The sequence below is a fragment of the Delphinus delphis genome, chromosome 11 (assembly GCF_949987515.2).
Source record: "Delphinus delphis chromosome 11, mDelDel1.2, whole genome shotgun sequence".
NCBI classification, from domain to species: Eukaryota; Metazoa; Chordata; class Mammalia; order Artiodactyla; family Delphinidae; genus Delphinus; species Delphinus delphis.
Window position 1 is genome coordinate 17,375,889 of NC_082693.1, and position 27,480 is coordinate 17,403,368.

The 27,480-nt window shown below is 36.5% G+C and overlaps 1 protein-coding gene across 3 annotated transcripts; it reads left to right on the forward strand.

Annotated features, from left to right (window-relative positions):
- The first annotated feature begins 3,552 nt into the window (after window positions 1-3,552).
- On the forward strand, window positions 3,553-27,099 carry PYROXD1 (pyridine nucleotide-disulphide oxidoreductase domain 1). Of its 3 annotated transcripts, XM_060024412.1 has the most exons (13): window positions 3,553-3,709; window positions 6,332-6,412; window positions 7,251-7,328; window positions 11,872-11,991; window positions 14,523-14,651; window positions 16,609-16,682; window positions 19,693-19,853; window positions 20,624-20,724; window positions 21,721-21,856; window positions 22,760-22,872; window positions 23,513-23,635; window positions 25,413-25,550; window positions 26,547-27,099. In XM_060024412.1, the coding sequence occupies exons 1-13, from the start codon at window positions 3,626-3,628 to the stop codon at window positions 26,793-26,795; spliced, it is 1,587 nt and encodes a 528-aa protein (XP_059880395.1). In that variant the 5' UTR covers window positions 3,553-3,625; the 3' UTR covers window positions 26,796-27,099. The 3 variants fall into 3 exon arrangements, with proteins under 3 accessions (XP_059880395.1, XP_059880392.1, XP_059880393.1); XM_060024409.1 differs by lacking the exon at window positions 7,251-7,328; XM_060024410.2 differs by lacking the exons at window positions 3,553-3,709; window positions 6,332-6,412; window positions 7,251-7,328 and adding an exon at window positions 8,638-9,200.
- Window positions 27,100-27,480: the final 381 nt, after the last annotated feature.

The following is a 27,480-nucleotide window of genomic DNA, read 5'->3' on the forward strand; positions in this document are numbered from 1 at the left end:
GTTGATTTACAATATTGTTCCAATCTCTGCTGTACAGCAAAGTGACTCAATTTTATACATATATACATTCTCTTTTTAATATTCTTTTCCATTATGGTTTACCCCAGAAGACTGGATATAGTTCCCTGTGCTATACAGTAGGACCTTGTTGTTTATCCATTCAAAATGTAATAGTTTGCATCTACCAACCCCAAATTCCAAGTCCATCCCTCTCCATCCTCCCCTCTCCCTTGGCTACACAAGTCTATTCTCTATGGCTGTGAGTCTGTTTCTACTTTGTACACAGGTTCATCTGTGCCATATTTTAGATTCCACATATAAGTGATATCATGTGGTATTTGTCTTTCTCTTTCTGACTTACTTCACTTAGTGTGATAATCTCTAGGTCCATCCATGTTGCTGCAAATGGCATTATTTTGTTCTTTCTTATGGCTGAGTAATAGTCCTTTGTATATATGTGCCACATCTTCTTTATCCATTCATCTATCAATGGAGATTTAGGTTGTTTCCATGTCTTGGCTACTGTGAATAGTGCTGCTATGAACATAGGGGTGCATGTATCTTTTGAATTTAGTTTTGTCCAGGTATATGCCTAGGAGTGGGATTGCTGGATCATATGATAATTCTATTTTTAGTTTTCTGAGGAACCTCCATACTGTTCTCCATAGTGGCTGTACCAACTTACATTCCCACCAACAGTGTAGGAGGCTTCCCTTTTCTCCACACCTGCTACAAAGTAGATCTTACACCCACTTTGCCAACAAGGAAACTAAGGCTCAGGTGGAGAAGTAACTCACTAAAGATCCCATGATTAAGAAAATGCTAGAGCCATATTTGATCCTAGGTCATCTGACTCAAAAGCTGTTAATCATTAACTATTGCATGAAATTTCATTGTCCTTTCCCAGTTTTCAATGAGTCAGCTCAATAAATTAATCTAAACCCTCTTATTTTAGACATTTTTTTGGAATCAGCATGGTGAAGAATGGGAATCTAGGTTTTTACTTAATACTTTATAAGTTAGAGATGACCTTTAAGAAAAGTTAAGGAAGTAGAAGTGAGATAAAGAGTGTTTTATCTCCTTCAGTTTTTCCAGATGAATCCTGGACTCCCCAACCACTGTTTTTCCCTTTCTTTTTACCATCTCCTATATTTCCCATGCTCACTTCAGCCATGAACCTTTTGGTACTCGAGATATTTCCCACTTGGGTTGCCAGATCGTTCCTTTCAACCTATCCAAATGCTTCTGGGCCTTTGAGGTTCGGTATAAACCCTACCTCCTCTGTGAAGTTGTCCTGGTCTACTCCAGGGCCCACTATTCTTTTCGACCTCTAAGCGGACACCAGAATATCTAGCGATAAACTGGTCTTTCTTTCACTCCTCCAAAACAACCACTAAGTTGGTGTACTGCTCACTCCTAAGCATCCCAGAAAGAGTTAAAAGGGAGCTGACGTTCTGGCTTCTCTGCTGCTCTCCTACCCCTCGGCATGAAGCCTCCCTCATTTCTAGACCAGCTTTCTCTGAAGTCATCTCTTCTCCAACCCCTACCCATTCCTGTCCTCCCTGAGGAATCCATGTTCCAAAGGTACCTATATCTTAACTTATCTTAATTTAACTTATCTTATCTTAATTTAACCCATTCCACACCCAGAGTGCATTTTTATCTAAATCAATCAACACTATAAAGTGGGATGCATTGCTAGCTCTTTCTTAGTGCTCTTCCTTAACCATTAGAATCTCTAAAAGTTAAATATTCAAGCCAGTGAAGGAGGCAGCTAGGACTTATCACTATCCTTCCCTGACATAGGCCAGCTTTCAAAAGGAGAAATGTAGAGCCACCATTCCTTCTCTTTTGAGAGAGGAGCCTCCCCCTGCTTCGCTTCCTTTCCCAGGGCCACCCCCCCTCTCATCTACATCTGGTCTCTTTCCATTTCCTCTGGGAACTTGAGTTCCAGTCTGTTCTTCTCTTTGCCCTCCACAAAGAGGAAATAGCTGTCATAATATACCAGAGGATCTACTACATTTTTAAGGGACTTCAGGGAAGTCTCATGCTCCACCCACTTACTAATTCATTCAGCACATTTACATGGACACTCACGAATAATTGAAGATTCAAAGAGAGACAAGTAATCCCTGAGATGAAGGAGTTTATGATTGGGGTGTGGCGAGGGGGAATCAGACCTGCAATAGGTAAAATAAAGTGTTTTAAGTCAAGAGGTACCCAGCTCAGTCTGGAGGACATTAGATAAAGCTTCTTAGGGGAAGTGATGGCTAGTTAAACCAAAGGTCAGTGAGGATTTAGCTAGGGAAAATCACTGAGAAAGAGCATTACAGAAAGAGTTATGTGCAAATGCTCAGAAACTAAAGAATATGCCATATCCTGGAAGCTGCAAGTGTGGTTCAACCTAGCTAGAGCACAGTGAGATGAGGGAGATCGTGTGAAAAAAAAGAAGCAAGAGAAGTAAACAAGACTAGATCTATATGGGTTTAAAGTCCAATTTCCTCTTGCTAGAAATGCTTTGCTTGCTTGCCTGAGAGAGTAATTGGACTTAGAATCACTTATTAAAGCGCCTACTATTTAACTTAGTAAATCAAAACTCAATAATTATTAGAGCTATCAGTAAATATCTGTAATTAGATGTGTTAGGTTTTCTCGTTTATATAGGCTGGTTATTTCCAGAGTTTTAAAGAATTAAAGGGGGATTGATAACTGCCAGTTTTTGAGTGAGCCATTTAGAGAAATAGTATCTTCTTAATTTTATAATACAACCCCCAGGGGAAATATTATATGAGACAGCAAAGGTAATAGTAAATAGTAAAACAATTAAATGGTGAATACTGTAATAATACGAATATGGTAAATATAGTTTTAAAAAATTAGATTGGTAATATTTAATTCAGTCTTTACACATGCTGCTATTTACTGAAAATTGGGGAAGAACACTCTTTTATTTTGACAAAATGGCAAGTCTATATACTATGGGAACTTTTTGCTGAGGTCAAAATTGTAAATGGAAATAACTTCTTAGAAAACAATAGTAGTATTGCTTTTGTCTTGATTAATGTGTCTATGAAGAATGTGCTTCCAAAATATAAAATCTTACCTTGCTAGGTTAAGGGTAGGGAAGGATTACGTTCCTTCTACCAGGAACAGTGTAAGAGCTGAGGCTGTGTTTAATTTCCCGCAGGAACGAACAGTGAGAGCTTCATTTATTCTAAGAACGGTCTGCCCCGTGAGAACACTGGTCTGTTTTTAGACAACCTGCCAAGCCTCTTTTGACAACCCATCTACTTTACTTTGGTTTTTGTCTTATCTTTATCAAATTTTCGTGGAAAAACTACATTCAGCTGTGGCGATAGTAACGCAAAACCCCGGAATTGCCAAGCCGCCTCTGCGCTTTAGGAAACGTAGCCCCGGCCGATACGCGAAGAGACTAATTATGAGCTCCCGGGTACCCTTAGCTCGGAGAAGCGCGAAGAGACTAAGTGTGAGTTCCCGGGCACCCGTAGCTCGGATTCTCAGGGGCAGGCGCCGAAAGGGGCCTCCCCGCGCCACTCCCTCTCCCGGCCTGTAAACTTTTCCGGCTTCCGCACTGTAGTCCTAAAACCGCTGGAAGTTCGAGAGCATGGAGGCGGCGTGCTCGACCCCGACTGCGGGGAAGTTCGTGGTGGTCGGGGGTGGCATCGCGGGTGTCACCTGTGCGGAGCAGGTAAGGGGGCGCGCAGGCGGCTCCGCCTCTCCTCCATCCCGGAGGCGGTGGCGCTTGAGGCTCCTTCCCCGCCAGCCTTTCCTGGTTTTTTTCCAGGTCGCTCTTTAGCCGCTTCCTTTTACCCCTCTCACTCCTTCTTGCTCCCAGATATTAGAGACTGTGTCGTGGCCCCAGGTGATGTGCTTAGTACCTCGCAGGCTTCGCTTCCGCCTCAGGCAGGAGCGATGGCGAGCAAGTTATTAGGGGAAACGCAAAGCGGACTGAACCCGGCTCTGGTCCTAGTAATGTCAAAGCCGATGGGGAGGAGGGGGGGGGGTTACGACTAATAAGTCCTTGGTCGGAAAATTCAGCCCCCTTTCTTAATTAGCTGATTGAATCCCGCTTCCGCACGGCTGCCCAAGTCCTTAGTGCATCGTAACTGAATGGTAAAGAAACCCTTACGTAAGTTTCCTATACTTTGGACTCCCAAGATAGAAGAGCTATCATATCTAGTAATATTTTTAAAAACAACCGGCAAGGGATTAAATGCAGTGAGGATATGCTTTTCTGATTTATAGTGAATAATCAGACCATGTATATACATGTACATGTATTCCAAAAGGGACTGCATTATTCTGTTGGTAAACAGTAAACAGATGTAATATTCTTATGACATCACTTAACTTTTAATCTTTGGATGTGTAGTTTTCATTTATTCTCTGAGTAAACACCTATAATCCAGGCACTGTACTAAGGGCTGATCAGACTAATACAAACAGAGTATGGTACCTCCTTTTTAGAGACTCACAGCCTAGTGAGTCATGTAAATAAATAAATAAGTAAAAGTAAGTGAGTAAGTCATTTCATCGATGTGTTCACTACCTTAGGGGTACCTGTGGAGTTGGTAAGGAGTGGATTAGGAAAAAAGTATCCTTTATTAAGGGAGTTGTCCTTTTGTCTTAGTACAGGCATACCTCATTTTATTGCCCTTCAATTTATTGTACTTTGAATATATTGCATTGTTTACATATTGAAGGTTTGCGGCAACCCTCTCTAGCAAGCCTTATTGGCACCATTTTTCCAACAGCATTTGTTCACTTCGTGTCTCTGTGTCCTATTTTGATAATTCTCGCAGTATTTCAAGCTCTTAAATTATTATTCTATTTGTTATGGTGATCTGTGCTCAATGATCTTTGATGTTACTATTGCAAAAAGATTAGCACTCGCTGAAGGTTCAGAGGATGGTTAGCATTTTTTAGCAGTAAAGTATTTTTTAATTAAGGCATTACATTTTTTAAGAACACTTGTTTTTTGCACACTTAATATTGGCAACTGTAGTGTGAACATAACTTTTATTTATTTATTTTTGGCTGCGTTGGGTCTTCGTTGCTGCGTGCGGGCTTTCTCTAGTTGCGGCGAGCAGGGGCCACTCTTTGTTGCAGTGCGTGGTCTTCTCATTGCAGTGGCTTGTCTTTGCTGCGGAGCATGGGCTCTAGGCACGTGGGCTCAGTAGTTGTGGCTCACAGGCTCTAGAGCGCAGACTCAGTAGTTCTGTTGTATGCGCTTAGTTGCTCCGTGGCATGTGGGATCTTCCTGGACCAGGCCAACCCGTGTCCACTGCATTGGCAGGCGGATTCTTAACCACTGCACCACCAGGGAAGTCCCTAAACATAACTTTTATATGCACTTGAAAACCAAAAGTTTCATGCAACTCACTTCATCGAGATATTCATTTTATTGCAGTGGTCTGGAACCGAACCCACAATATCTCTGAGTTATGCCTATATAGAGGAATGAGTAAAAAGTTTACCAAGTAGACAAGAAAAGACAGACTTTCCAAAGGGAGGCAACAGTGTAATCTCAGGTGGAAAAGCGTGGCACCATCTGGAAGCAGCAAAGCTTAAAGCGTATGGTTTAAGCTTTGCTGCTTGGGGAAGATGACCAGAGATGAAGCCAGAAAGCGGTAGAGACCTGATCATAAAGGATTTTATAAATCGTGCTAAGAATTTAACAAAGACTTATATAAGTACTCAAATGATTTTGAGCAGTGTAGTAATATGATCAAATGAAAAATTTTGAAAGATGATTAGTTACAATGTGTTTGGAGCAGGGGAAGCTGGTTAATATGAAACTGGAAGGCTAACTTCAAGGTGATTTTAGTAGCATAATAGTGGAAACAGAAAGTGGGGAAATAAATTACAGAATATACAGAGGAAAGCAAGATGGAGAGAGTGATAATATTGTCAAATATTATAGAAGTACTTGGGAAAGGTGCTAAGCTTTTAAATGTTTTATTGAAGCTTTGCTTAATTTCATTCTACTAAAGGCAATTGAAATTATTATTTTATAATAAATAGAAGTTGGTTTAACTGTTAATTAAGAAGATAGTTTTTTCTCATCCTCTGCATGATAATTGTTGAGTTTAGTGTAAATGTATTTTTCATTTTAACAATATGAGAGGGGGACATTACTCACCACTACCCCATAAATATGACCAAGACCTTTAGAGGAAGAACAGTGAGTTTTTAGTTTCCTAAGTTAATAACATTATTAAAATTGCATTATCCCTGTCTCACCCCACCATGCCATATGTACTAATGCTTAGTTATTTATCATATTTTTCCTACTTGTTTTTTTAATAAGTTGGCAATTCACTTTCCATCAGAAGATATTCTCCTGATCACAGCTTCTCCTGTTATTAAAGCAGTTACAAATTTCAAGCAGGTAAGAACCTTTATATAACTTTCTTAGTATTACTCTTTAAAAAATACAATCACTCAAATAGCAGTTAGTGTAATTGTAGTATTTTAATTGTTTAAAATGACAAATGTTCTTTTGATACTCATTTTAAAATCATAGCACAAAGTTTAAAATTGTTCAGGTTGAATACCAAAAGCACCTGGAATGGTACTGAATTTCTAGTTTTCTCTTCTTCTCTCCCATCTTTTCTGTCCCACTCAGAATTACTTTTCAGAAAATTTATCTTTTGAGGAAAGATGTTACACACATATACATGTGTATCTTTATGCAAATATACTTGTGTATCTTTATTGTAAATGTGTGTGTATATATGTTTGTGTGTTTACGAGTCAGAAGAAAAGTGCTTTTGAGCCAAGTTTACACTTGCAGATAATTAATGTTTCAGATGTGTCATAAGCATCTCAGAACAGTTTGTAGTTTGTGAGTTTATTTTACACACTTTATAACATTATAATAGGAGTCTGAGAACGTTTGGGTCATAGTATCAAAGAAAAGTGGTCTCCAAACATTTCTGATCCGGTACCTCACCTGTTAAAAACTTTTGAGCTCGTATTTTAATATTATATTTATAAATTATATACATGTACTACAGTGCTACAATTGTGAATATTATAATGCCTATGCAAAAAATAAGTGAATAAAAAGATGAAAAACATAAATCTTTTCTTCCCACACTGCAATGAAGACTATTAACATAGTCTTTGATTCATTAGAAGTTTTCCCTTATAATACTCTGATAATAGATTGTATCTTTTTTTCCTTTCAGCCTTTTGTCTAAGATTTATTATTTATTCATGTAAAGGTTAGAGACTTGATGTTAAAGAGGAAAAGCAACCTTCTCCTTACCCATCTCCCACAAACACACCTTTCCAATTTTGAAGTATGTTTTATAAAAGTTCTTTATATATTGTCTCCCAGGGAAGAGATCAATATACAGTTAACCTACCCCATTCTCATATATAAACCCCTAAGATTTACATAAGCCCCTAAGACCAAGGTTAATTTAGTGCCATATGTTGCTCTTTATAACCTGCCTAGAGATATGTAAGATATCTTAGAACCTTTGGTACAGCCAAAAGAACTATGGGATTGGGAGAACCAGAGAACAAATTATGGCTCTTAATTTCTAAAAGAAAAAAGTATATATTCAATTACGGCTAAGAGTACATACATGATAGAGAGATGTATAGCTGAGTCTTCTAATGTCTTTACAGAAGACTTAATTTGGTGTAATGATCCCAGAGTTGTAAGACCTGAGTTTAGTTTTTGCCAATCTTTTTTTTTTTTAAGTGTTGTACAATAGAAGGAAAAGAACTTGGGTTCTAGGCCTAACTCTTATTTACTGGCTATGTAACCTTGGCAAATCTCTGTACCTGAGTTGCATCATTAGGATAATATCTTCCTTGCTTAACAAGATTGTGAGCTTAAGATGTACTAATCTATGTGAAAGTGAATTAAAATAAATATTGCAAATGTCAGTTATTCTTAGTGTTTAGAAGTCAGAAATTGCATTCTTGTTATCATTTATTGAGCATCTAGATTATTTACCAACCAGTGTGCTAGGCACCCAGGCTATAGAGATTAAAAGTATAGAACATACGTCAAAAAGTCATTAGTGGTTATCCCTGGGGTAAGGGGAAAGTGAGATTTGAAGAGCGGTAAAGAAGGATTTTAATATTTAATCTTTATTATGTATTGTTTATTTGTTTAGTGTTAAAAAGAGCACATATTCATGACTTGTGTAATTTTTAAAGGAGAAAAAGGATTAATAATAATAATAATTCACATTTATGGAGTACTTATTATGCTATACTTCTAAATGTTTTAAATATATTAATGTATTTAATTCTTAGCCCTGTGAAGTAGGTTGTTATATTATCCCCATGTTACAGGTGAGGTAAATGGGCCACAGTGAGGTTAAGTAACTTTCTGAGGTGCATAAAGTCAGGTTTTGAAACCAGGCACTTTGGCTGTAGGGCCCTCATGGTCAATTTCTCAGAATGATCACTTTCTACTGGGACAACAGATATGCAAGAAATAGTTGTCATACAATATGATCATTATCCTGATAGAGGCAAAAAAACTGAGGTAATATTCCAATACATGCATATTTATTTTTATACATAGAAAACATTGTAAAGGAGTGCCAAAGCCTGCCTTTGCGAATCAAGGAAGCCTTTACATTGGAAGTTGCATTGAAACTGAGACTTGAAATAAGTTTTCCAGTGTTTGTAAGAGAGCGAGTGGAGGTAGGCATGTGCCAAGGTCATGAAAATGTGTAGCTATGAAACATGCCCCAACAGGGACCAGTTCACTGCTGGCGTGTGGAGTGTGAGTCTGAACCAGTAGGCAGGGGCCAGATGGTGACGGGCTTGTGTGCCATGATGCGAAATTGCACTTTATCTAAATTTAGATATGCCAAACTGCTGGAGCATTTAGAGCAAGTGAAAAGACTGGGCTGGAGACGGTAATTTAGTATTCACCATTGTCTCAGTGTCAGTTGAAGCTACAGGCCTGGCTTGCACTTTCTCAGGAAGGACACATGCCGGGAGAAGAAGATGGGCCCAGTGGTGGTGTCCTTGGAACACTAAGCGGAGGTCAGAGAGAAAGGAGAACTTAAAAATGGCCATCCTTCTTCTTAGGCTTAGATCTAAGAGGAAAACTGTGAAAGAGCAGTAACCCTAAAGCCAGGAAGGCAAAAGTTTCAACTAAGAGGAGTGGTCAGTTGTGTCAGATCCTGGGGAATGGTCAGGTAAGATGATGGCTCTAAAGTAGCTATTTCTAGTATAAATCATTGGTGACTTTGAGACAGTTTATACTGTTTTGAGAAATTAATGGGAGGAAATTCTAAAGTGACGGTTAGCATAAACTTTTCTCTCTTGAAAAATTTGGCTGCAAAGGTAGAAAAGATAGAGTGGCAGCAAAAAGAGGACATAAGGTCTAGCGTTAAGTTGAGTTTTATTCTTTTACGGTGGGAAACACTTGAGCCTGTTCACCTGTTGAGATTAAGAAACCAGTGGGTGGGCTTCCCTGGTGGCACAGTGGTTGAGAGTCCACCTGCCGATGCAGGGGACACGGGTTCGTGCCCCGGTCCGGGAGGATCCCACATGCCGCGGAGCGGCTGGGCCTGTGAGCCATGGCCGCTGAGCCTGGGCGTCCAGAACCTGTGCTCCACAACGGGAGAGGCCACAACAGTGAGAGGCCCACGTACCACAAAAAAAAAAAAAAGAAACCAGTGGGGAAGCCTGAAGATGAAGGAGAGCAAGGAATATATAACAAGGAAGGAGTCCTGAGAAGGTGAGAGGCGATGGGATATGGAGCGCAGAGCAATCGATTGACTCTGAAATAGTGGGAATGGGTCAGGGAAGGGTGGACACTAGCAAAGAAATGTCTAGGTAGTGGGAAAGAAGTAGTCAGAGTTCTTAGTGGTCTCTTCATGCCTAGAAGTAAGGTGATTTACTGAGAATAAAGAGGATAGAGTAAGTTCAGGGAATATTAGAATGGTGAAAGTTTGAAAAAGTCACTGACGGAATGGAATATGTTACTAAGATGTTATTGCTCTTCTCACTATGTTGACATTTGCACTGATGGTATAAAAGCAGTGGTGGCTACTTACATTGGTAGCCATTTTGTTCTTCACTGCCACACAGTTAGTGAAAAAAATAAAAGCCAGTAAGAAAACATGTTAGTTTTATTAAATCTTGACTCCCGAGTACACATCTTTTTAATATTCTGTATGATGCAATGCGATGTATGCATAAAGCTCTTCGGCATACAACGAGTACAACGTTGTCTCAAGGAAAAGCAGTTGTGCAATTGCTGAGTTGAAGATGAACTAGCTACTGTTTTCATGGAACATCAATTTTACTTGAAAGAACAGCTGACAAACTGGCTATTCATGTTTGGAAAATGAATGAAGTGAGCCTGTCACTTTAAGAAAACAACTGATGGTACTTGTTGCCATTATGACAAAACGAGAGCTTTCAAGCAAAAATTAGATTTTTGGAAAACTCATTCTTCACTGTGAGCCTTATAGTACTTAGACTTTTCTCATGAAATTGTTGATAATAATGAATGTGGTTTTTTATATTTATTGATATGAAATGTGTCAGTATTTGGAAGATCTCTGTTAACTTAATGAACCAGTATTGTCCAAACGACTGATGTGTGATGTTCCAAGATCCACTCAAAGTGCAGGATAAACTAATGGATTTCACAGTCACAGTATGAAAAGTTCTTGATATGGTTTCAAATTCTACATTTCATCTATCTTTAAGAAACCATCACTTGTTGAGTTTTAGTGTGGCATCAAGAAGAATGTACAATTATCTGAAAGGGCTGCATATCTGTGCGAGACTGAACTCTCTTCATGTGTTGATACTTCAACCAAAACAACGTTGCAGTGGTTTAAAGGTAGAAGCAGTTTGAATGCAGAAGCAGATATGCAGCTATCTTCTGTTAAGCCAGATATTAAAGAAATTTGCAAAAATGTAAAACAGGGCTGTTATTCTCACTTAATTTGTTTTGTTTTAGAAAAAAATATTTTTCATTAAAGGTATGTTATATCAGTGTAACATGTTTTTATTGTTGTTACTTTTAAGTGAATTAAGAAATACTTAAATTTCTCAGTTTTAATTGCTAATGCAGCAAATATTGCTAAGTGTAACTCAAAAAAACAAAAGCTCATCGGGGTCCTCAATCATTGGTAAGGGTGTGAAGGGGTCTTGAGACTAAAATGTTTGAGAACTGCTATAGCCATGCAGTAGCATTTCCATGCAGTGTTTAAGGCCAAATACCAGTCTGAAAGGTGTGTGGTACTTCTATAGCAGACTGGGTATAGGACTAGAGAAAGCAAGTAATTTGGTCTGTGCTTGGGCGTTTTCAGGGTAATTAATGGTTAAGGATAAGAGAGCAAGGAAGGATTTGGGGAAAATCCTTCCCCAGATCCATGGCACATCATTTGAAGTAAATGATCCACAATGGAGTCCTAGTGGGATAGGATGGAAGGTAAGTCCAAGAGGATGCTGATGACTTTGGAGAAGAGGAAAGAAGAGTCCAAAGACTAGATCACAATAAGGTTAGCTAGTAAATGGAGAGAGAGAGCTACAAGGATAAAGAAATAGATAAGCTGTTTGATTACACTATACAGAAGTAAGTAGTGTTAGCCCTAATTTTCCAGGCCAGGAAGCTGAGGCTCAGTGACTTTCTGAGTTGCCCAAGAGTGGTAGGACTAGTATTTGAATTTAGGTCTTAAAATGCAAGAGTCTGGCCCTCTTTTCACTGTATATAGTGCAGTTGGCAGACTTTCTTGTTTTATGAATATGAAATAAATAGTGTATAAAAAGAAATGAAAGTTTTTTTTTTAATTCTTGAAAGGAAAAAAATTTTTAAGTATACATTTTTATTTCTTTTATCTAATACAGGTTTCTAAAGTGTTGGAAGAATTTGATGTTGAAGAACAACCAAGTACCATGTTAGGAAATCGCTTTCCCAACATTAAGGTTATAGAATCTGGAGTAAAGCAACTGAACAGCAAAGAACATGTAAGAGGGGTTTTTTCTTAATGACATTTGCCATTGTTAAATCTTGGTGAGGTTTTGCCTGCCTTCCTTTGACCCCCACCTGTTCCACCACCTTCCAGGTCTCTAGCTTATAAATTTCAGTGACATTGATTTCTATTAGTATTACAAAAACTTACACTTTTTTTGAGTTTATTGGGTCATATAATTAGCTTAGCCTGGCATTTTAGGTTTTACATTTTAAATTAGCATTAACATTTATATAGTGTTCACTGTGTTTTGGGCACTGTGTTAATAAGTACTGGGATACAGTAGCAGTGATAGCAGGAACCTACTCCCGGTAGCTCTCAGTGTCATAGGGAGTACAGCCATGCGTACGTTTAATGTATGCCCATAGAAGAAAACAGTTGTTGAAATATTATCAAAGCTCTGATGGTAGGTATTCAGAAAGACTCCCAGATTGAGTAATATTTGAGCTATGTTTTAAAGATGGGTGAATTGAGTTCTCCAGGTGGAAAAGGACATTCCAGGAAGAAGAGATTACGTTATGGGTTCAGAGACCCAGAGAAAGGAAAGGGGCATGTGGAAGAGTGAGACTGTCAAAGGGGTTGGGGTGTGGATAAGTAAAGGAGATTGGCCGACTAGCCCAGAGAAATAAGTAAATAAGATTGTGAAGAGCTTTTTATGTCATGTTAATATTGAGTTTATTTTATAATCAGTGGAAAAAATAGTAAAGAGATTCTAAGTGGAGCCAGGAGTGCTAAAATACTCTTTTAGGAAGATGGATCTGACAGCAGTGTCAAGGATGAACTGGGATAGAGCAGGTGGCCAGTAGCCAACAACCAAATTAGAAGGTGCTTGTAATAGTCCAAAATGATATAAGGCCCAAACGAAGACAGTCTCAGGAAAGGCAGTACCTCAGTCTCAGATGTCAGGAAGTCTCAGTGTCACATGATTAACAGTACCTTCAGATGAGCTTTAGGCAAGATAGGAAGTAGGGTTTGTAGTTGTTTCTCTAAAGCAGCTAACATTTGAGTTTTCCCTTAGGGAGAAAGCATACATGTCACATTTGAAACAAATAACTTGACAGGAAAAAAAAAAGTAAGAAAAAGTACTGAGTTTTATGAGAAAAATATTGCAAATCTGAATCCAAACACCGCAGTTATTTCCTAATACTTGTAGTGGTAGTACTTGTTCCATGAAACACCCATGTCAGTGAATCTGCTCACTGAGGTAGGCTCAAAAGTATACTAATGAATTGTGAGGGAACTTATATATTAGGGCATTTGAGTGAATCAGAGTGCCACACGTTTCATTTGAAAAGTGTCCTACATAACATACATGTCTGCATTCTGTCATCCATCCTTTGTATTCTTTAGTGAATTAGAAACGATGTGTTTTACCTTCGTCTCTACTTCCAAAAATTTAACAGTAGCCAATGAAAAGTTTTTGTGTTTCTTTTATAGTAGCTAAATGCAAATAATTTTTTAAATTTGGTCAGTGCCTATAACTAACTTCTATTAGTTAAAATTCTAACCAAATTATCTAAAGGAAGACTTGTGTAACATTTCTGTATGATTATACTGTGTTGGTTTATTGGTTTTATGTATTTGTTATGTAGCTGAAGAGTTAGAATGGGTAACAAATATTTCAGTGGGTATGTAAATGCTATTTGGCAAGTTTTATAAATCAGACACATGGCACAAGGTTAACCTTCAAAACCATTCCAGCAAAGTCTGACGTCTCTCATAGTAGCACATGCTTATGTATACCTGCTTTCTAAATGCTTCTACTTTTGTGTAGATATTCATTCAATATTAAGGAACAAAAACAATGGATCTCTGATATGTATTTTTAGATTCATCTAAATTCATTAATTCAAAATTAATATAAATTTACTTTAAAGCCAGTACATGCTAGGATTTAAGGTTAACATGTTTTTCACTTATATGAAAACATAATCCCCAAACAGCATGAAGTTTGCTGGTAAAGTGATTATTTGTACTTAAGAATATAAATACTGTTTTTTAGCACTTCTGATTTTTCAGATTAAGAAGATATATTGTGACCTCTTCTACCATTCACTACTCCCCTGTACCCATAACAGACATTAAGGTCTGATATGATTAGAATCACTAGATCTTCTTATAGTATCTTCTCATTGAGAGCAGAATGTTCATCAAGGAAATGTTCATCAGAATGCTCAATTTGAAATTTTCTAAATTTCTAATCTAAGGTCAACATACCTTTCCAAACATGAGATTCCCTTGGTTTTATCCAAAATTTTGTGGGTACCTTTTTTTCCCATGGGAGAAGGACTAATTTTCATCAGATTTTTTAAATGGTTCATGCTTCTAAAGTGATTAGGAATCACTGGATTAGAGAATGCATTCTCATGCTTAGTTAGCTTTGTCATTGCTGTAACAAAGTATTGAGGGCCACCAAGAGGCAACCTTCATATATTTTTTGCTTTTGTCTTATTGAATGTTTAAAGTGCAGTTGTACCTGTGTATAAATGTTCCCCCTCTCCTCTTTGTTGCTCTATGGTTTTACAGTGCATTTTAACTGAAGATGGCAATCAGCATATTTATAAGAAGCTCTGTTTGTGTGCTGGAGCTAAACCAAAGTTGATATGTGAAGGAAATCCTTATGTGTTAGGAATCCGTGATACAGACAGTGCTCAGGTAACATTTTGACATTGGGTCATGGGGAAGAAACATGAAGGTTTCTTAGACTTTTTCTACATTTGAATCAAAGTGTTCCACTTATAATGTCAATTCCTAAACTGTAGCAGCAGAAGAAAGGTTTCATGACTCATAAACCAGAACGTAGTTATAATGTTTTATTACTGCCAATTTGAGTTTAGTTTTAGTGGATAATTTATCTTGTTTTTTAATTCATGTTCTTTCCATTATGTGATATCCCAGAAGTAATGTCTATGCTGAAGGTTACAACTTACATTGCATACACATTCATTATTTTACTCTGATCGGGAGTATGTGATTTGCATCCTAAATGACGTAATGATCTTTTTCTCAAAAGATAAAGCATGTCCAAAATTTACTTCTCAGCAAAGAAATTAGTTAGTATTCAGAAGATCTTTGTCATACAGAATCATGACAGAATCCTAGAACTGAAAAAGACACTTGTTTGTTGTTCTGCTCAAGAACAGTGATAAACTATCCCAGTAAGGTGAAATTCTATCTTCAGAACCTTGTACAACTTCTTTTGGTAATTTATTTCAGGGTTCATTGACCCTTACTGCCAAAAACCTTCTTGTTTTCTAGTCACAATACTATTGTCTTACCTCAAGCTCATTGTTGTTGTTCTGTCCCATGAAGTGGTAATTGTACATTTACATAGTAAGATTTTATAGTCTTGAAAACTGGTAGTATTTTCTTCTTAAATAATTAGGAATTTAGACAATATTAGAAGAACTGGATTATGTTCTTGTAAACATTTTAAGTTCATATTATCAAAGATTGAATTCATAACTGTGTTACAGCGAGGCCCTCTACACATATGAATTCACTGAATCCTCATGATAATCCTGTGTGACAGTCATTACTCCCACTCTACAGAGGCAGCTGAGATGGAGAGACTAAGAAATTTAGCTATACTAAAGTAGTTATTATCAGAAGTATAATCTAAACTCAGGACATTCATCTCCCTGTCCACTGCTCTTTACAGGTCTTTAATTACCTACTGTGTTCAGTGAAGGACAAAGTAGAATTAACTTCAGGTTTTTTCTTGTAAAATTTAAAGAAGTCAATTCAGTGGTTATGTATTGTACATTACAATAAGTTTTGGGGTCCATTAATAGAAATGGTGACCTGACATAGTAGGAGGTGGAATTTAGCTATTCAAATGTCATCTTGAAGCAATGGGACTATTCTGTACTTTAGAAAGTACCATAAGAATGACTCCTGGTATTTTTTTTTCTCTCCAAGTTCATTGTGATCTTTTTTGGGGGGAGGGAGGGAGGGATGGGAAGTGGAGGCATCAATTTGCTGTCTTATAACGTAATAACATTTTAAAATAAATATTAGACATTTTGTGCTTCCTACTCCCAACAGCTTTATCTCTATCATCTTAATACTTATAGAGACCTTGAGATATACTCACCTCTTATTTCCATTTATAGTTGGGGAACCTGAGGTGCAGAGAGGTTAAGCAGTTTGCCCAAGGTCACCTGGTTAGTAACTGCTAGAGCCAGGGACTCTAGATCTGTGCCCTTAACCACTGTGCTGCCGTGCTTCTCGTTCCTGCAAGTTCCAAGTGCTGAGTAACTGCAAGGAAAGTGTCAATTGAGGGACTAGAAGGAAAGGAAGAATCCTGTTTCCAGGGTCTAGATCAATGTCATGTTGGTAATTGATTTGGTCAAGTAGTTGGGAATGTGGTAAACTAAAGACAGGCTCTTGCTGCAATTCTGAATGTAGTGACATAAAAGGCAAGGAAAGTCAGGAAGAGGCCTTGCTATAAAGGCAGTTTGGGGTGAAACATGGAGGGAGCATTTATTATATTAATTGGGATGGTGTATCCTGGCAGAGTGGGAAAGTGAGGTTTATTATCAGTGAAGCCTGTTGCTTCAGGCATTACCCACTATTACAAAACACTCTTTTCATTTTCTTTTTGATACAGGAATTTCAGAAACAGCTTACAAAAGCTAAGAGAATAATGATCATAGGAAATGGTGGTATTGCACTTGAATTAGTGTAAGTACCTGTATTTGAATATTATGTAAGAATTGCTCTGTGATACATGTGATTAATTGACAGACTAGAAGACATCTTGTTATCCTAAAATCAAAGATAAATATAATTGTTTTTCATACATTTTCAAGGGGAAAAATCCACTTTATTTTTTTAGCTTTCATGGAATTCATAGTTGCAAAATTGACCTTATAAAACATAGGAATTTCGGGAATGCTTTAGGTCTCAAAGGGTCTGACACTGATGACTGTCTAGATTTGACCCATACATGTGTTCTTATAAGCACGTACTGTACTGAAAAACAATTGAAAACGTGTACACCTTTAGAGGTTTCTGGTGATAGTCCCCGCGACTTTTTATTGCTTATACCCATCCTGCTTCACTCATGTATGGTACCTGTCTGGCCGATGAAACGCAAGTGTTTGTGAGTTCTATTTCAGGGTATGTGGTACTCCTAGCTCTTGGTTTTTGGAAGTTGGGGATTGTGAACACCTTAATGTGAAATACTGTCATCTTAAGATGATACTTCAAGTTTGGAAAACATTGAGGACCTGCTGTGGTCTACAGAGCATTGATTCACTTTCTTTGTGATTTTATCTTTCAGCAGATGGCTGACATGGAATAGTCTAGATATTTTTCAGGCCAGAAAGTTGGGTCTGACTACAAAGAGGACAAATTTATATCAAAATAAGCAATCTGCCAAAGCCCTGTCTTTTCTCACTTTCATTCATTCCAACTCTGAGACTAGGTTTTTGCCCCTCCTTTTTAGAGGATGATGAATCCCAGTGGAAACCTGTAAGAGTTGTTGGATTGCCTGAGTACTAGGTGTGGCAGTCATTGTTTTAATTATGAAGTTTGAGGCATTGTATGGAAAAATGCAGAGAAAAAACTAGGGAGTCAAGACCAAACTGGGCCAAGAGGAGGGAGGCATAGATTTATTGTAAGAGGGGCTTCAAATCCTTATGTACACGTGACAGATTTTCTCCATCAGTTATCACCAAAAGTATAACTTAATACTATTATTATTATTATTACTATTATTCACATTGAAAAGCTTTCTCATTCAAAAATGTTCAGAGTTTCACAACATTTAATCCTATTCCTCACTTTCTTTAGGTCGGAGATTAAAGACCACATACTTGGATATAAAACACATAATTTTATATTCAGTAAACTCTGGTAGTTTAAGAAAGCTCCCATATAGTGTTATTCTCTCGGTTTAGGTTTACTGAATGATTAGGACTTTGTCTTCTCTTGATGAAAAATGACATATCCAGACTCTTTCTGCTTTTTAATAGCCCCCGTGTCCCACTGAGGCTAATGTTGATTTCTTCAGTATACTTTTATTTCAGTTATTATCTCTTCTTTCCAAATGTAGGTTAATCCTTTGTTTTTCAAACATAGTTTTTCATAATTTCACAAAATTTAATACTTCTGTTTTTTAAAAGTGGTTTTAAAAATGAAAGCAGTATTTCCCCTATGGGTGATGATACCTTCATGCTTACGCATCTGAGGACAAGTTCATAGGGTAAGAGGATTAGAGGGTGTCTCGTGAGGTACGGCACACCCAGGAGTCACTTGTGGTGACTACTTAGAGTAAATACGGCTCGCTGGTCTAGCATCAGTATTTTAAGCTATTCTGATATGTGTTATGTTGCTGTACTACTTTAAAATACAAAAAAAAAGGTAATTACAGAAATTTCTAGTTTATAAAAATTAAGGAAATCATTTCATGGTAACTGTGTGCCTATCTGTAAATTGACATAAAATTTATCACCAAATGTGTGTGTATTCTGCTTTCTGCTCATCAGCAATGCTGTATGACCTGAGCAGTGTTAAGATAAAATGTTCTCCAGATAATCTGACATTTAGTAACTATAAATACTCTGCTGGCATAGGAGAGGAGGAAAAATAAAGGCCCATTGGAGAAAGCAAGGGACTCCTTTACCATATGCCAGAAAGCATGAACATCAGGTGATCTGAAGTCAGATGTACTAAGCCTTCTTTCTTTTATCACCTGCTTATTGATCAGCCTCAAAAAGTCATATAACCTAACTTACATCAGTCTGAGATATAAAGATGGTAGTACTTTTTACCATAAATCAATGTTAAAAATTAATAACACTAATACACTCTTACTACCATTGTAATTTCAAATAAAATCCTAGTGTAGTTAGAATGACCATATATACTGTGTGTCCAGGATTGTCCCAATTCATTTGTACCAAAACAAGTAGTAATAGCAGATAAATTATAATGAACTTCAGGGACCTTGTGGAATGAATATTAAGAAAATTACATTCTCCGTGTCCAAACCTAGAGATAAAACTGCAGGTGCTCAGGAGCTCTGGCTACCTCCTGAACGGTAATGGAAGGTGGCTTCCTTGGCCATTCCTTTCTTCCTCTAAGATCCTTCATTTTTCTGTGAACTGGATCTTTCTTTGGCTAGATGGCTTGGAAATTTCTGAGGTGAAGGGAATTCACTGCAGGGTAATTATTCTGTTATAACAAAGTTAAGATTTTAGTTTCTGTCTCTCATTTGCTCCTTTTTCTGTGTCCTTCCATAATGTGCTTTGAATACATAAAATATTTGTTAGCAAAGAAGTCAACTGTTCTCAATATTGTAGCTATATAACATCTATTAACATCTATCCGTTCATTACTGATTACTCTATAACTAGGTAATAAGCAAGGCACTGCTCACTCCTGGGAACCCTGGCGGACATTCATATAACTATCCTGTAGAAATTGAACACTCTGAAGTGATGTTCATTGTAATGAAATTTTACCTGATATTCAGTACATATATTTGTCACGTTTTTTCAGTAAACTGGTTACATTTCTTGTATTATTCTACTTAGCACGTATTATCCTGAAAAAGTGTTACATTCCTCTTTATAATCATTCTTTCTCAGTTTGCCTTAAAATAGTTTATTTACATTTGCCTTAAGAGATAACTGTTATTTGTAGATACAAAGAGTTTTTCTTCCAACTAACTTTCATATTCCTTTAGGTATGAAATTGAAGGCTGTGAAGTAATTTGGGCCATTAAAGATAAAGCTATTGGGAATACTTTCTTCGATGTAGGAGCGGCTGAATTCTTGACTTCAAAGCTCATTGCTGAAAAACCAGAGGCTAAAATTGCACAAAAAAGAACAAGATATACAACTGAAGGTAAATATAGCATCTAGCTCATTCATTCACAGATGAAACTTTATTTTTTTAACCATATAGAAAAAGGCTATAAGAAAATTTAGCAAAAATATTTTATTTGGGGATAGGAATATAGATATTTATTTCTATTTCCTTATGTGATATTTAAGATTTTATTTATATATATGTATAAAATATTTATAAGAAATATATTTATATATGTGTATATATGTGTATGATGTATTTTATATGAAAAATATGTATAACTAAAACTGGCAATTTAAAGTAAATTAAGTAAACCAGCCCATCTGCATCTTTGCGGACAGATGCTCCAGTTGGACAAAACCTAAGGTAATTTTATTAAAAACGCAGTGAGTTTAAAAACAAATGCAGTTTTTTTTAGTTTAAAAGAGCTTTTTTATTTTTTAAAACTTTTGGCTTATAAAATTGAGCAAGAATTTTGTAAGTTTTGGGGGTACTAAAAATTGACAAAATTTTCAAAATTTGATGTCTAATTTTCTTACCTTTCATATTAACCAGTGTATATAACATCCATAAAACACTTCTGAGTGTTTATACACAACTCGATTGAAAGATTACCCATTTTATAGCTCTACATCACAAAATATTAAAATTATGATTAAAATGATTAATATAGATAAGTTTAGTCCTGCTGTATGAATGTATGTGTGAAAATTATTATATTGCCTAAAAACTTCTGAACAAAAACGTAATTCTCTGCCTGGCAGTTTTTATATCATTTGGATTTTGAATTGAGTTTATCCCTTCAGGAAGGAAAAAGGAAGCACAAACCAAAGCTAATGCTGGTAATACAGGCAGTGCCTTGGGACCTGATTGGCATGAAGGGTTGGATCTTAAAGGAACAAAAGAGGTATGTTTTCATATACTGTTTAAACGTATCTAAATGCAATTTTAAATTCTTGAACTGTTTGTTAAAGACTGGTTATAAGCCTATAGTCAAAGAATTGCTAGGTCACTTTCCTTAAACTCCATGGTTCTAGGAAAGGGCTTCAGTGCCACTTGGCCCCATTGAACTCTCCAGAGACAGTGATCTCCATACAGAGACGTTAGTGAATACACCTGTCCTATTTTAAATTAATCTTTTCTCAAAGGTCACTTTAGATGTAGTATAATATTTTAAAGGTTATTAGATAGATTCTAAATAAAATACACATTTAATATCCTAATTGCATAAGCAGATGACTTGCTTTTACTCATTTTATTTACTAGATATTTTAGTTTTTTAATAGCTGTTAAAAGGCTATGATATTTAAATATTGCAAGAAACATGCAGTCCTTATTACTGTGTATGATACCTTTTCAGCCTTCAGTAGGTTGGAAGGGGGCTGGCTTCACAGTGTATCTAATTTTTGTGATGGAAATTACACAAAGTAATTTATTCCTGCACCTTCAGGTCCTAAGATTAATGGTATTCTTAACCTGGGAACTTCAGTTTAGTTCAGTGAACATTTATTGAGTATCTCCTACCTAACTGGCATTTTACTAAAATTCTGGAATATAACAATCTGGGATATATCAACTTTTTTTTTTTAGTCTGTAACGGTTGTAATTTAAAAGAAATATACGTGTAATTATCAGGGAAGCTCATAGTAAAAAGTATGCCCTTGGTGCTACCTGCCAATTCAACTACTAGATCTCTCTAAGTACTGACTGAGTTTCTGCTTATTTCTTTCCAACAGAAACTGAGAGCCATGCTTGTGGGCATTCAGTGTGTTTTCTTTTATACTACAAGAATTATTTTTTCTGTATGTTTTTATAAGTGTATTATAAATTTTTTCTTCATTGTCAGTAACCCAGATCATTCTTTCTAGAAGTATTATAGTGACCAGTACTTCTTTTATTTTAGTTTTCTCATAAAATTCACATTGAAACTATGTGTGAAGTAAAGAACATCTATCTTCAGGAAGAATTTAGAATTTCTAAGAAAAAGTCCTTGACTTTTCCAAGAGACCATCATAATCAGTTAGTTATAGCTGACAAAGGTAAGTGATGAAATAAGAAAAAAAAAACACATTTTAAAAGAAGACAACTTAATATTGCTTTATTATATTTAGAAAACAGCTTCATATTTCCATATAAAACTTAAATGTGAAAAGTAAAAATAAAACGATAATTTAATAACATAAATCATTTTGTTTTCACTACCTACTCTTTACATTTTCTAATAAATTGTAGAAAGCGTAACATCTTATGTAGGGCTCATTATGTTTTGACCATCATAACGCGATGAGTTAATCAGAATATCTTGTGAATCAAGACAAAACATAAAAACTAAAAAAAATCTGATACTCGCAAAGGTGAAGTGACACCCTCAAAATCAAACAGAATGAAATCTATAAATTTGAAACTAAGGCACAGATCTCTTAAAATTCCTATTCTACATTCCTGTGAGAATTACTCAGAAATACACTCACCCAAACCTACTGTATGGGATATCCCACTGCTCTGAATTCTTTGAATTTTTTCATAGGAAAAGAGAGTGTTAGAGTTTGAATGTGAATAATAAGGGAAAACATTGAAAAGTGAGTAACCTAGTTAGACTAAACTCTCAATGGAGTATAATCTATTAATAAAGATTTTTAAAGAAATAATTTATAAAGTATTATCAATTTAAATTTACTTTGTTAGAATTTCTATGTCTAAATTTGAAGGGAAAATGTTTAGAATGCCTGCCATAGTTTTGCGATTATACCCAAAATAAGAAGATGGCACTGATGACATTAAAAATTGTTTTAGCAGATGTACCTATAAATATTAAGAGGTGTTGTTTTAAAGTCATCTCCTGCCTTTTTCTTTCTTTCTTTCTTTCTTCTAGTCATTATATTCACATAATGTTATAGACGGTGGTGATTACACTTGAGAATAATTTTTTTTTTTATTTTAAGAGATATGGCCTGTGTATGTGGAATTGACCAATGAAAAGATATATGGCTGCGATTTCATTGTCAGTGCTACAGGAGTTACACCAAATACAGAACCTTTTCTCTGTGGCAACAATGTAAGATGAAAATTTTTGTCCCACTGTGAACACTTTTAAAGTATTGTTTATGAAGATCTCTAATTCTCAAGCATGAATAATTGTTCATTGTTTTGGCACAGAACTGTAATTTAAGATGACTGAAAACAGTTTAGTTTATATTCATGTCTTGATTTGCAATATTTTTTTTTACTGCTTCAAGTCCTTAAGCAGTTAACATCCCAGCCTAAGTGTCATTATTAAGGGGACATAATGCACAATTTATCTAAACGTTGGTAAGAAACTGATACCTCCTATGAATTCTTAAAAGTGATTCTTTTAGAGAAGCCAGCTTGTATTTTTTGCTTTTTAGCATCTGAAGTTTACAAAAACTAAGGAATATTTTTGTAACTATGGGTGGGGTCATCATATGGTTATTGGCAATTTTTGATGTTCTAAGAATTTTAAGAATTTGAAGTTCTAAGAATTTCATGGGTTCGTCTTAGTAGGAATTTGAGTGCCTGGAAATTCAGCTTAGTTGTCTAAACTTGGCAGTTTAGCCAACTTTTCTCATTAAAGATCAGCATATCAATGTGTAGAATTTGACTTGCTCTTTTACTTTGGAATGAAAAAGTCACGTTTCTTTTTCTTACCTCATATGCTTATGAGGAACATTGTTTAGTTTGATGTAGCAAAAGACGGTGGCCTGAAGGTGGATGATCACATGCACACGTCCCTTCCTGACATCTATGCTGCAGGTGACATCTGCACGGCCTCCTGGCAGCCCAGCCCAGTCTGGCAGCAGGTAAGCTGGCATAGGTGGTCACAGGTTTTTATCAGAGATTCCATCTGAAAATAAAGGAACTGCTACCTGCATATCCAGCTTTCTGGTTTTCCAACTTTTCTACTTTAAGTGGGAAGCTATCATAGAGTTTTTTTGTCACAAAAACAACAAACAAAAAGAACACTAGAATTTTTCCCTTTTGGTAAGTGATTATATAGTGATGGAATAGACTGGGATGTCTTTTAATTTAAAAAGAATTATGATTGTTACTTTGTTTTTCATGCTCAGATGCTTATCAGCGGTGTCCAGTGGAACTTTCTGTGATGACAGAAATACTCTATATTTCGGCAGTGTCCAGTCAGGTAGCCACTAGCGATGTGTGTACTAAGCATTTGAAATGTGGCTAATGTGACTGAGGAACTGAATTTTAATTTTACTTTTAATTAAATAGTCATGTGGCTAGTGACTATGATTTGGGACAGCACAGCTTTGGATGAAAAAGTAGCAAACTGAGATTATAAACCGTACATTCTGTATCTTCTGATGACCTTATTCCTGTGGGAATTATTACTGAAAGACTGTTCCCATAGTAAGCAGAATTCCTCAGCCTAACAACCCCTTCTAACTGGATCTAGACCTCCTCCTGCCCCGACAGTGTTGCCTGCCTTGTAATGGTGGAGCAGAAGTGCTGGAGGAAGATACTCAGCGGCCAGAGGTGGGGTTGTTTTAGTAGGAGTAGAGACAGAGGTAGATGTTAACAGATGAAAGAACCAGTCAACGCTTATCTTGGTGGAAGACCAGCTCCACAGGTAGGCATGTTTATTCAGATTAACTGTGGAGTGTGAAGTAACTGTGGAGTGTGAAGTAGTGGGAGAACCAGATGTATTCTAAGCAGCAGCTTTGTTATTTAGTATGTTTTAACATACATCAGAGATAGCATCAACAAGACAGTGATTTCAGCCATAATTCTAAAATGCTTCAAACTAGCTTGTTTTTTAGTTTTCTCTACAATGACATCCAGTGTTGTTTTTACGGCATATCTGTCCCAAACTCAATTCGGAATTGGAGTTCATGGGATTTTTTTTTTTTTTTTTTTTAACATCTCAGCCCTCTAAGGGTTGAATCTAGGGAATATGTATATTATTATATCCTTCATGTGCCTCATACTCTGATACAGGAAGGTCCAAAAATAAACAGGGGTTTCTTACTTTGAGTGAATCTAATAAAACTTCATCTCTTAATTTGCAGAAGCAGTAAGTACACTAATTCATTTGTTTTATATAGTCCGAGACACAAACTAAAGGGACTCAGAGGCTAGAATACATTAGGTAACAGTGCAGCAGTGTAATATCGCAGGCCACTTCTGTTGGCCGTTCTCTAGTTGTTACTGTGCTCAGTTTACTCTGCTCCCTTACCGTAAGCTGCCTCTTACTTCATCAGACCCAACCTTGTTTAGAGAGGAGACTGAATTTTTTTTAAAAAAACTATCACTTCTACGAGAAATGCTTAAAGCTCATATCCATGAGTATGGTTATTATTTTTTGCATACAAAAAGACATTCGTTACCACACATGAGGTATAAGAATGACCAACACCAGAATCAGTTGGTTAGTGTGGACTGCTGATTGCTTCTGTGGCAAAGATGATTCAATCAATTACCTAACTAGCAAGATCTAACTGTTCTCAAGGACTGTCAAGCATTGAACCCCTTTAAGGAATTTTACTAGGTTAAGGTGATAACATTTTTCAAATGATGATAATAAAAAGTTAAATTGCATAACCTTTTTTTTTATTTCAGATGAGGCTGTGGACCCAGGCTAGACAGATGGGATGGTATGCAGCAAAGTGCATGGCCGCAGCTAGTGCAGGCGAGTCTACTGACATGGATTTCAGCTTTGAACTTTTCGCTCATGTAACAAAATTTTTTAACTACAAGGTAAGATAGATAAGCAGATTAGTGCCTTTTCTGCTCGTTAGTTTTTTGTGGTTTTTTTTTTTGCGGTACGCGGCCCTCTCACTGTTGCGGCCTCTCCCATTGCGGAGCACAGGCTCAGCGGCCATGGCTCACAGGCCTAGCCGCTCTGCGGCATGTGGGATCCTCCCGGACCGGGGCACGAACCCGTGTCCCCTGCATCGGCAGGCGGACTCTCAGCCACTGCACCACCAGGGAAGCCCCTGCTTGTTAGTTTTGTAACTAATTATGATCATCTGATTTTCTCACATGAATAAACTTATATGGCTTTAATCACTTTACAAAAAATGACAAATTTCCTCATTTCTTGCAAATTTATACCTGGTTATTATTGCTGGGCTTAATCACTAATCATCTGATAATCATTACCTACCTTCTCACTATATTATTTTATAGTTCTGGGGGTTGGGGGGGAAATCTCCTCCAGATTTGTTCCCTGTTGGTGCATTTCTGAGTTTTAGTTGCAATTCACTCCTCCTTTTTGAAGAGAACTGACAGCTGTTCATACTCAAGAATGAGCAGGTACTTCCCCCTACATATTATCTTATTTAATCCTCTTTACATCACTCTGAGGCAGGATTTTTCCTCCTAATTTACCGATAAGGAGAAACGCGTACAAATATATACATACGGTTCAGGGAGACTAAACAATTTGCCCATGAAAGATCAAATTCAGCTTCTTACTAAATCTTTAAATTGTGACTCACGGCTAATGTAGTCTACCTCCTACATATTTGTATATTCGCTAGGTATTTTTAATGTTCATACAGGTTGTATGGTAGTGTCATCTGTAGAGTAAATGCATGCCATGCAAGTGTTTTCTTTGGGCTCCTCCGAATGGCACTTTTAGCTGTAAATGTTCGTGACTAGATTTGCCATTCTAGGAAAACACAAAATAACTGCATATTATGTTTCTTTTTCATAGTCATTAAAATAACTGTTTTGTCTTTCTCTATATAGGTTGTATTGCTGGGAAAATACAATGCACAGGGCTTAGGTTTAGACCATGAATTAATACTGAGGTGTACCAAAGGACAAGAGTACATCAAAGCCGTCCTGCAGAATGGGCGAATGATGGGAGCGGTCTTAATTGGTGAAACTGATTTAGAAGAAACATTTGAAAACTTAATTTTAAACCAGATGAATCTTTCAGCATATGGAGAAGATCTACTAGATCCAAATATTGATATAGAAGATTATTTTGACTAAAAAGGGCATTTCAAGAGCTACATCGAGTTCCAAATAAGACAAAAAAGTCACATGCCAATAAAGTAAATTGACTGCACTGATTTAAAGATGACCATCTGAAGTTAAAAATACAGAAATACGAAGATTTTAAAAATAAATAAAATTCTAAAGATGAAATCAGTTCAAATCATTTATTTATAGATATATTTTTTTCCTAACACAGAACTGACCACTTAAGTCTTAAGTATTCATTTCTGTGTTTTTAAACTTAAGACACATGCATTTGTGATTTAGATTTGGAGCAAATTTAACTACGTTGTTATCTACTTAGTCAACAGTGTGGTCTGGTTAATATACCAGAGCCATTCTCTGTGAAATGTCAAAGTAGGGCTGTGGTTTCAAGCAGCTTACAGTTTTATTTTACTTAAATAGAGGCGTAGCATACTTGCTAATATTATTTGTATGGATACCTTATTCCTTTTTTATTTAGTAAAATATTCAGTATAATAACATTGTTATCAAAAGACAGTTGTGTCAAAAGAAAAAAATACAACTAGTTATGGCAAGGCATAAAGAGCTTAAGATAGTTATATGAACTTATTAAGTATTTTACATTTAAAGGGTTTTACATTAAAATGATTTATTTTTCCCTTGTTTCATACTGTAAATTTATACAGTTCATGATCTCAAAATTTCAAAAGGTCTC